The sequence below is a fragment of the Salmo salar genome, chromosome ssa09, assembly GCF_905237065.1.
Source record: "Salmo salar chromosome ssa09, Ssal_v3.1, whole genome shotgun sequence".
In the NCBI taxonomy this organism is placed as follows: Eukaryota; Metazoa; Chordata; class Actinopteri; order Salmoniformes; family Salmonidae; genus Salmo; species Salmo salar.
In genome coordinates, this window is record NC_059450.1 from 129,975,571 (window position 1) to 129,986,857 (window position 11,287).

Here is an 11,287-nt window from a genome sequence, read left to right on the forward strand (position 1 = left end):
AAGGAGGTATTTGGACATAAATATGGAGTTTATCGAACAAAACAAACATTTCTTGTGGAAGTGGGAGTCCTGGGAGTGCATTCCGACGAAGATCAGCAAAAGTAAGTGAAGATTTATAATACTATTTCTGAGTTTTGTTGACTCCAGAACTTGGCGGGTAACTGTATAGCTTGCTTTGATGGCTGAGCTCTGTACTCAGAATATTGAACAATGTGCTTTCGCCGTAAAGCTATTTTGAAATCTGACACAGCGGTTGCATTAAGGAGAAGTGTATCTATAATTCTTTCAATAACTGTTGTAAATTTTATCAACGTTTATGATGAGTATTTTTGTAAATTGATGTGCTCATTCACCGGAAGTTTTGGAGGCAATACATTATCTGAACATCACGCGCCAATGTAAAATTGGGTTTTTGGATATAAATATGAACTTTATTTAACAAAACATACATGTATTGTGTAACATTGAGTCCTGGGAGTGTCATCTGATGAAGATCGTCAAAGGTTAGTGATTCATTTTAGCTGTATTTCTGTTTTTTGTGATGCCTCTCCTTGCTTGGAAAATGGCTGTGTGGTTTTTCTTGTTGATGTCCTAACATAATCTAATGTTATGCTTTCGCCATAAAGCCTTTTTGAAATCGGACAATGTGGTTGGATTAACGAGAAGTTTATCTTTAAAATGGTGTAAAATAGTTGATTGTTTGAGAAATTTGAATTATGAGATTTTTGTTGTTTTGTATTTTGAGCCCCATTGGCTGTTGGCGAGGTGTCCCGCTGGCAGAACGGGGTTCCGCTAGCGGAATGTCTGTCCTCAACAGGTTTTAATGCAATTGTACATTTTGTCATGAATTATTTAATAGTCGAAAATTGTGCATAAAGGCAATACTTCTGCAGGGACTTTTCAGACATGGGGAGCGCCTTACAGTAAACGTCAGGGTATTTGGCCACGACAGGAACCAATGAAAACATAGAATGCATTGTATCCGGAAGTCGCTGTGTTTCAGCGTTTGCCGACAGAAACGTGTGTAACTTGGAATCTTTACGACCTAAAAGTTTGAATATTGTGGCGGAGAGTCAGACCTACAACTCTATATAAGTAAGCAGTTATGTGTTTACTCTTTGTTAGTGTATACGTGTAATATAAGTTATTGGAACCAGCTATTGTCATCATTCCCCTTCGCATAGTTTAACAACAATAGAGTCCATCATGTCGAAAAGGACGGAGTGGGATACATACCAAGGGAGATTCAGACGAATCAAAGAACATGCCGATATATCAACATAAGGCCAAACTTCAACAGGCTGTCAAAGACAATTCATTCTTGGTTATCACTGGCGAGACTGGCAGTGGGAAAACGACTCAACTTCCCCATGGGACCTGTGTACAGAATTCAAAATTGACCCCAAGCCTCTATACCCTTTATTATAGCATTCGTCTATGAGATACCCTTATAGAGAGGTCTGAAAGGTTTGGATAGGTGTAAACTTGTATTAATTATGTAGGATTTTGGAGTAATAGCAAGATTGGCATCACCCAGCCTCGGAGAGTAGCAGCCATCACTGTAGCCCAGAGGTAGAGAGGTTGGATATCAAGTGTGCTTCGATGACTGCACGACACAGGTGAAAGAGCTCCAAGACACCTGCCTACTGGATCAGTGTTTCCCAACGCTGGTCTTCGAGTCACCCAACAGTACACATTTTCATTGTAGTCCTGGACAAACACCTCATTCAACTTATTGAGGGCTTGATGATTAGTTGACAAGTTGAATCAGGTGTGCCTGTCCAGGGATACAATAAAATGTTTTACTGTTTGGGGTACTCAAGGACCAGGGTTGGGAAACACTGTACTAGACTGCTCAAAGTGATACTTCACATAAATTATTAGATACGCTTATGTGTTAGGCATCTTGAAAGTGTTCTATAGGTCTACGTATTGTCGCTGAAATGTAAAGGGAATTAGAGTATTGTGTATATCAGCAAATATGTGTCCCTGAAAGGAGATGTGTGTGTGTGTTGTCAGGACACACTGGTAAAGTACATGACAGACGGCTGTCTGCTGAGAGAGATACTGGCAGACCCTGTTCTGTCTCAGTACAGTGCGGTCATTTTGGATGAAGCCCATGAGAGGAGCCTTAACACGGTCAGTAGTAGAGGCAACTACTTCAAAACAGTAATCTGATTATATCCCCAACTCCATCCCTCAGTTATATACCAAAGCAAGTGGTGGGGCTGCTGGTTTGCTGAAAAACAAATCCCAGATTGTAAACAGTTGTGTAATATGTGTTTTACTTTAGGACATTTTGCTGGGTCTGTTGAAGCCGACCCTCTCCAGTCCGGATAAGGCCTCTAAGGGTCGCTCTGTCCCCCTGAAGGTGGTGGTAATGTCAGCCACCCTGGAGATAGACAAGCTCTCTGTGTTTCTGGGAGGCTGTCCTGTCTTCAGCATCCCTGGAAGAACCTTCCCTGTCACCTCCAAGTTTGACTGATACAGAGAGCTCTGTTTACGTTAAAGAGGTAGGGAGTGAGCTTGCTTTTACTGACATAGGCCAACTGTTAGTATGATGTATGATAATGAATAAATTCAGTGATTGTACCACCACAGGATTTAGCTCATTTAAACTCAGCTGGTGATGCGCAGGTTGGCTCATAACCCACAGTCCCGGTGGATATCTGCGGGGCGGATGGGTTTAGGTTCATTAAATATTGTGTGGCTGAAGGGCGGGCGGGTTGAATAAAGAGAAACAATACCTTAAAAAATCCATGAATGTATAATTATTGTGCAATTTATATAGTCTACATTTAGCCTAAAATAATGAAAGAAAAACCTATCTGGTATTAATGCATAAGTCTAAACGCTTAACTGTATGCATGCCAAATTGCCAACACAGCCAATCACCAAATAAGGCTTTTGCGAACTGGCAGAAAAGGTTTGGACACACCTACTCATTCAATAGTTTTTCTTTATTTTTACTATTTTCTACATTCATAGAATAATAGTGAAGACATCAAAACTATGAAATAACACATATGGCATCATGTAGTAACCAAAAAAGTGATAAACAAATCAAAATATATCTTATATTTGAGATTCTTCAAAGTAGCCACCATTTGCCTTGATGACAGCTTTCTACTCTTGGCATTCTCTCAACCAGCTTCATGAGGTGGTCAGCTGGAATGCATTTCAATTAACAGGTCTGCCTTGTTAAAAGTTAATTTGTGGAATTTCTTTCCTTCTTATTGCATTTGAGCCAATCAGTTGTGTTGTGACAAGCTAGGGTTGGTAAACAGAAGATAGCCCTATTTGGTAAAAGACCAAGCCCATATTATGGCAAGCTCAAATAAGAAAACAGAAACAACAGTCATCATTACTTTAAGACATGAAGGTCAGTCATTCCGGAAAATTATGAGAACTTTGAAAGTTTCTTCAAGTGCAGTCGCAAAAACCAGCAAGTGCTATGATGAAACTGGCTCTCATGAGGACTGCCACAGGAAAGGAAGACCCAGAGTTACCTCTGCTGCAGAGGATAAGCTCATCAGAGTTACCAGCCTAAGAAATCAGCAATTAACTGCACCTCAGATTACAGCCCAAATAAATGCTTCATAGAGTTCAAGTAACAGACACATCTCAAAATCAACTGTTCAGAGGAGACTGCGTGAATCAGGCCTTTGCGTTTGAATTGCTGCAAAGAAACCACTACTAAAGGACACCAATAAGAAGAAGAGACTTGCCTGGGACAAGAAACATGAGCAATGGACATTAGACCGGTGGAAATCTGTCCTTTGGTCTGATGAGTCCAAATTTGAGATTTTTGGTTCCAAAAGCCGTGAAGCATGTGTGGTTCCCACCGTGAAGCATGGAGGAGGAGTTGTGATGGAGTGGGGGTATTTTGCTGGTGACACTATGATTTATTTAGATTTCAAGGCACACTTAACCAGCATGGCTACCACAGAATTCCGCAGCGATGCGCCATACCATCTGGTTTGCGCTTGGTGGGACTATAATTTGTTTTTCAACAGGCTGTGTAAGGGCTATTTGACCAAGAAGGAGAGTGATGGAGGTCTGCATCAGATGACCTTGCCTCCACAATCACCCGACCTCAACTCAATTCAGATGGTTTGGGATGAGTTGGACCACAGAGTGAAGGAAAAACAGCCAACAAGTGCTCAGCATATGCGGGAACTCCTTCAAGACTGTTGGAAAAGCATTCCAGGTGAAGCTGGTTGAGAGAATGCCAAGAGTGTGCAAAGCTGTCATGAAGGCAAAGGATTGCAACTTTGATGAATCTCAAATATATTTAGATTTGTTTAACACTATTTTGGTTACTACATGATTCCATATATGTTATTTCATAGTTTTGATATCTTCAGTATTATTCTACAATGTAGAAAATAGTAAAAATAAAGAAAACCTTTGAATGAGTAGGTGTGTCCAAACTTTTCACTGGTACGGTATATTGTCTCTACTGTATGTATGGGGAAAAAATATGGGGGAAACTTTGAGTATGAACAAACCTCTTGTCTGTGACAGGTTATCAAGGTGGAATTGGATGTGCACACAAGTGAGATGGCTGGAGATATCCTTGTGTTTCTAACAGGTAAACCTAATGATAATCTCCAGAATATTAATGTACTGATTACAGGTTCATATTTTTTCCTTTTTATAACAGGGCAGTCTGAAATTGAGAAGGCCTGTGAACATGCTGTATGAGAAGGCTGAATTCATAGACTACCGTTACGATGTGCAGGACCGTGAAGTGGAGGGGCTGCTGATCCTGCCCCTGTACAGATCTATGCCCACTGGTAAGGTTTCCGGCACTGTCCGAGTACCCCTCACTGTGACATTCACATATAGAAAAACAGATGGAGTTCCCTTTTACACTTAAGTAGACACAGTTTAGCATGTCATTTGCTTGCTAAATCAAAAATATAAAGTAATGACATGACTGCATAGAGCTGTTTTTATCCATCACAGAATACAAGGCCTCAAATTTCATGACTGTAATTTGCTCACTGCAGGTATATTGTTGACAGTGGGTTAGTGAAGCAACTCAACCATAACTCAAGGGTTGGCATGGACATCCTCGAAGTGGTTCTGATTTCAAAGTAAGTCCCGGAAGTCTCTGTTTGTCTGCTTCCTTTTGTTTTGTTCCTAATGAACAGGACTGTGATGTTGTATGGTGTTGTAGGAGCGAGGCCCTGCAGAGAGCAGGCCGGGCAGGGAGAACCTGACGGTTGACAATACAATCCAACAAGTCATTTGAGGCCATGGTTGCTTGGTGTGTCCCTCTTAAGGTTCTCTTACCTGGACCATCCAGAGGAGAGGTTCATCCTAGAAGCATTGAAACGGCTTTACCAATGTGATGCCATCGACAGGTGAGAGATATAGACATACTGTATATCCGTGTACATCTGTCATTGCTTATAATAATCTCCACCAGATACATCTACAACCACATAGGGATACAAAATTCAGCTGTTTTCACCATCAATAACAGAGGGAACCTACCACATACAGTACTGGCAGTTCTTCATGACTATCACGACTCAATCTTTTTAATAGCTCTTGTTAGCTCTTATCAATATCCCCCTCCCCTGTGTGGTGTCTGTAGGAGAGATAAAGTAACCCAGCTGGGTGAGCTGATGGTAGAGTTCCTCCTGCCCCAGGGCTGACCCGGGCCCTGCTCCAGGCTGCCTCCCTGGGCTTTGAGGACCTCCTGTTGCCTGTAGCCGCCATGCTGTCTGTGGAGAACATTGTCATCAGACCAGGTGGACAATAACGGCATGAGGCCTCGGTTTAGCCAATGAAGATGTGGTTATGTCAGAAATACACATGTATACATCATGGCCTTTACCGTTTTATTCCACTGGATTTCAGTCAGACATAATCCCAAATCATAGTTCTAATCTAAATGTTTGGCATTTCTCTCTCTGCAGGCCATCCAGAGAAGCAGAAGGAGGCAGATCAGAAGCACAGGCAGTTGGGAGTGCAGACGGGCAGCTGTAATCACTTCACCATGTTGCTCAGTGTGTTTGAGAAGTGCAAGGCCAGGTATACAACCTTAACTCCTCTTAATGTATTTAATAAACTACATTATATTCACTGCATTCATGTTCATGGGTCTCCATCTAACGTGAGCTTGTTTTGCTACCTATTTGTTGTGATACCCCGTCAGCGTGATGTAAAGACAACTATATACACCGGAGGGCGCTTAAGTCAGCCTTCAGCGTGGAGACCCAGCTCAGAGAGATCCTTCTACGGATACAACAGGTCAGTTTGTTGTTTGTTTATTTACTTATCTTATTAGTTTTTGTGTAGCTAAAACTATGATGTGAAGCTCTGAGCGTGTATGTACAGATTTATAATCAGGGTATGTCGGTGTTTCCAAAAGAGAGATTTCCCTATGGAGAAGTTTGATGGTAATAAGAGTGAGCTGTTCAGGAGATATCTATGCACTGGTTACTTCACCAACGTGGCAAGAAGGTACGGCTTTTATCCCAGCAATATTAAAAAGTCAAGATAGATAACTGAAATGTTGTGGTTTTCTCTCAGGTCAGTTGGGAAGGTGTTTTGCACAATGTATGGGCACGGATCCATGGTTCACATTCATCCATCATCAACGGTAAAGACTTCCAGGACTATATTCTGATCAATTCAGAACAATCCCCAAAATGCATATTACACATCAATCCCCATCTCTCCTGCATGTTAACCTGACTCCCCCTCCCCCATAGCTCTTTGACCAGCTGGACTGGTGATCTTCCATGATTCCTAAGCTCCATGAGGTGGATGTGTATGAGCTGAGCAGCGTGGCCAGAGAGGAGGTGGCCAAGTGGGAGACAAGGAAGCAGCTAAAAGGCAAACAGGTGTTTGATGGGCTCTGGTGATGAGCATGAATTTACTGGTATAGAAAGAATTGTATACCATTTGTATCTGTAGCTGCTCTTTTATTATATACAGCACAGGTCTCATAAAGAAATGTCTAATGGGGGCAAAGGTTTTTTAAATGGAAAACGTAATTGAGTATTCCTATTGGACAAGATAAGTTACTGTAGAGCCTTTTCTGATCAAGCCAGGCCCCAAGGTGATTTGTATGCTTTGTATGCTTGTTTTGTTCTTGACAATCTAATAGTCATTATGTGTGTTTGGTTTATTCCAGAGGTGTCTGCTGAAGACGCATTCAAGAAACTGTAGAAATGGAACGATGAAAGCTCAGTGAGCGATGCCCATGCTCGCTACCTACAGAAAAAAACAGCAGCGGCAACAAGGCAAAGCACTGTGAGGGGGGAGGACATTGGACACTTATCCTCAGGGGAAGAAGGACTCCGTTATTGGACTGACCAGGACAGAAGAATCTCCACTCAGGAGTTAAAAGTCTGTCTGTTATAATAAACTGCACAGGCAGTGTTCAAAACAATGTTTTCCAACACAGGAGTCTGAGAGTTGAGGGTCAAACGTTGTCCTTTGTAGCTCAGTTTGTAAAGCATGGTGCTTGTAACGCTAGGGTAGTGGGTTCAATTCCTGGGACCACTGATGTGGAAAATGTATGTATGCATGACTGTAAGTCACTTTGGATAAAACTGTCTGCTAAATATTATATTTAAATATACATTAATAATGGACTAGGTGCAGATAATGAATCCCAGTCATATCAAATGTACTGCAGATGTTTTATGCTATGTTATCTTTTAGTGGTATATTTCTTTTTTAGTTTCATACCAATCAACGTTTTTGTCATGAGAGTACATTTTCCCAGTGGAGGGCCTCCATTCTCGTCTGGTTCTGGGACAGTTACAGAATTACATACAGTATGTCAATATGTCAACCAACAGTGTTGTCAAATTAGCACATTAGAGAACAGGAGAACAATCACAGGCACTTTATTTTGTACATCTCTGCCTTTTATATAATAAAGGTTCATTTCGTAACTGCCATTGATTCATGATTTTTTAAAACGTATTTTGGTGTCCTCCATTGGTAGTCATACAAATCAAATAAGACTCATGTCCCATCATCCTTTGCGGAGAGACTTACGTCATTCACATGCGCTTGTTTTGGTCCGTCAATGTGCGAGCCAAACGTGGCTTAACAAAAATTGGCAATATCCACAGATAACCTTCTAAACCTCCACATTTGATCGATTAAATTAAGTCCGTTAACATATCGTGTTGATAAGTCATCTGACAGGTGAGTGAAGTTGTCGTCGCTGTATTGGAATGAATGTTGCTAGTTGTTTTGACGTATGGCTGCTAAATACCATGTCTGATATAACGCTAGCTTGTTCAATCTAGAAGCAGGTTAGCGTTGATTTCATATTTTTTGGAATCTACTGCCATTACCGAAAAACATCACACTAGTCTAGAGACCATTTATTCTCATACATGTGCGTTATTTTTTACCTGTTCACGTAATGCATTACCGTTAGTTACAGCGCTGGTCAAGCATGTTCGCTGAGGAGGATGAGTGGAACGATGACCCAGAAGCCAAAGCTCTGACCAAGACGGTCATCAGCAGTTTCAAACTGTCTGACAGCACCAATATCACGGTGAGCAGCCATCTCAATTTTCTTTATAATTAAATGTACCTATGTAGCTAGCAAGCCAGGCATAACTCACGTTTCCAGTGACCACTTATTCAAATAGAGGGTTGAATTTTGGTTTTCCCATGGTATTTAATTTGACACCTTCACTCTCCTTTCCCGAACAGACAAAATGTGTTGGGAAGAAGAAGAGTTTGTTACGGACCCTCCAAACACTGGGGTCAGTGCCAAACTGGAGCAAGAGCAATGGTGCCCCTCGGGAAGCAGGTAGTGACAGCGAAACAGAGGCCATACTGACACCACACACCAAGAGGAAAAAGAAAAGAAGCAAAAGAGGATGCAAGAAAGTAGCTGCTTCAGGAGAAGAGACCGATAAGGACAGTGGAGATTTGTGTGCCGAGGAGACTGCAGTGCCTGAAGCTAAAAAGCCAATAAAAGCAAAGAAACCAATAAAAGCAGGTGAGTTTCACAAGCACAACTGTCAATTGATTGTCTTAAGTTGAAAAGAGGTTTGAGGTTCTCTCTATTTCCTAGGGTTCAAAAAGGTAAAGAATACAGAGTCCATTATGGGTGGTAGTAAACAAGGAAAAGCTGCAACAGATGCTGAGATTGAGAGATTAAACCGAAAGCAATGGAAAAACAAGATGAAGAACAAGAAGAAATGTAAAAACAAATACAAAATAAAAAATGGAGAGAATACCACCCCCCCAAAAAACACAAAAGCAGAGACCACTGTGCAAAAGGATACAGAAGATGGGCAAAAAACAGCTTCTGGTGTGAACAGGGAAACAGTGGTTGTCCAGACACAACGCCATACAAAGAAAAACAAACAGAAAGAGGGTGAGCGTAAAACACAGAAAAGGAAAAAGGTCCCAGAGGGAAAAGAGACGACTTTCAATGAGACTGCTTCCACTCCAGGCACAGAAACAGTCCAAAACAATAAGAATTTGTCAGAGAAAAAGACAAAGGGGAGCATTCAAGAAAAAGCAGTTCCACTAGGTAAAGGGTTAAAGACAGAAGAGACACCTCGGGTGGTGGTTAACGAGGAGCAGCAAACGGAGCCGTCCGGCGTGAAGAGGAGGAAACGGGACGAGAGTAAAGGGCAGGACCGGCGGAGAGAAAAGCTCAGGAGAATGCTCCATGGCCAGAGCCTGGAAAAGAAAGATCAACCTACAGAGCAGGAGGAGGAGACACGCACCACAGAGGAGGTGAAAGAGGCTCCTGCAGACCGCTCAGCTGCTCTGAGGTCCCGCATGGAGCAGCGTTTGGAGTCAGCGCGGTTCCGCTATATTAACGAGGTTCTGTACACCACGTCTAGTGGGGAGGCAAAACGCATGTTCAGACAGGACCCCCAGGCTTTTAGCATCTACCACAGGGGCTTTACGGCACAGGTCCAGCGCTGGCCAGCTAATCCTGTCGACGCCATCATCTCCTACATACGCCACAAGTGAGTTGTGTTATGCTTCTATCTGACCCTAACATACTTGCAGTGTTTGCAATAAGTCTGCATAGTTTTTGTATTTTTCTTGTATTCGTTCTGGGGTGGGGGAATCCACATTGAAATAGCATGTGGCTTTCTTTGTAAGACCATTTGTGTTGATTTCAGGCCTGCCTCTCTGGTAGTGGCAGATTTTGGCTGTGGCGACTGCAAAATTGCTCTTAGCTTGAAGAACAAAGTCCACAGTTTTGACTTGGCACCCATCTGTGACTGTGTAACTGTCTGCGACATGGCTAATGTGAGTCCAACTTTACATTGATCCTGAATCTGTTTCATCCATGCCTGTTTACTATGCAGTCTGTTTTTCACGTAATAATGATGTATGATTTCTGTTGTTGTCCCACCTCTCTGCAGGTACCACTCAAGGATGGTACTGTGGACATAGCTGTATTCTGTCTCTCTCTTATGGGGACTAACCTTGGGGATTTTCTATTTGAGGCTAACCGTGTGCTGGTGATGGGGTAAGATATATTGTGCAGAAAAACAGAGCTACAGTATGGCAATATGCTGGAGTAGAAGGTGTTCCCATTTATTTTCCCTATTGATGTCATCATTTATTATTAAACACTGTCATTTTTTGCAGGGGTATCCTGAAAATTGCAGAGGTGGCAAGTAGATTTGAGAATATGAGGAACTTCATGGGTGCTTTGTCCAGCCTGGGATTCAAGTTGGTCACAAAGGTAAGGCAGTAATCATAGTAAACAGGGATGGCCATGTTTTTAGCTTTAAGAAATGCATCTTTACAATACCCTACCCTATTCATTTTGCTCCCTCCTTAGGACACAGAGAATAGCCACTTTTACTCCTTTGAGTTTGAAAAGATTGCAGAAGCTCCAGAGAGGGTAAAGAAGGCAGGAGGACTGGAGCTGAGGCCTTGTTTGTACAAGAAACGATGAGGGTAACAGTGATGAGAACATGGGAGAAACTGTTCCAAACATATGTTACAAATGGCACTCTATTCCCTTTATACTGCATTACTTTTGAACAGGGCCCATAGGGCTCTGATCCAAGGTAGTGCACTATATAGGGAATAGGGTGCCATTTGGGATACACACCCAGGAGAGAAGTCAAGCAGGAAGGGCAGTAACAGAAAATGTATCTTCTACTGGATGTAACTGTAAATATGAAAATAACTTTCATAGATGAGCTGGTGTTTTTGACCCCCAAACAATGTATCAAGGATTGCTGATATTGTCAATAACCTTTTGTGGGCTTTCATATGTCTGTTTCAAAGAGAACATGTTCAAAAGTTG

General features: G+C 42.0%; 1 protein-coding gene and 1 pseudogene across 2 annotated transcripts; both read left to right on the forward strand.

Annotated features, from left to right (window-relative positions):
• Nucleotides 1-971: 971 nt before the first annotated feature.
• LOC106612754 (probable ATP-dependent RNA helicase DHX40) lies at nucleotides 972-7,444 on the forward strand (annotated as a pseudogene).
• A 583-nt stretch (nucleotides 7,445-8,027) lies between these two features.
• LOC106612810 (ribosomal RNA-processing protein 8) lies at nucleotides 8,028-11,286 on the forward strand. 2 transcript variants are annotated; one of them, XM_014214325.2, is made up of 8 exons: nucleotides 8,028-8,184; nucleotides 8,423-8,542; nucleotides 8,704-8,995; nucleotides 9,071-9,983; nucleotides 10,143-10,272; nucleotides 10,389-10,495; nucleotides 10,618-10,714; nucleotides 10,814-11,286. In XM_014214325.2, exons 2-8 carry the CDS (start codon nucleotides 8,441-8,443, stop codon nucleotides 10,928-10,930), a joined length of 1,758 nt encoding a protein of 585 aa, XP_014069800.1. In that variant the 5' UTR covers nucleotides 8,028-8,184; nucleotides 8,423-8,440; the 3' UTR covers nucleotides 10,931-11,286. The 2 variants fall into 2 exon arrangements, with proteins under 2 accessions (XP_014069800.1, XP_014069801.1); XM_014214326.2 differs by having other exon boundaries at nucleotides 8,429-8,542.
• Nucleotide 11,287: the final 1 nt, after the last annotated feature.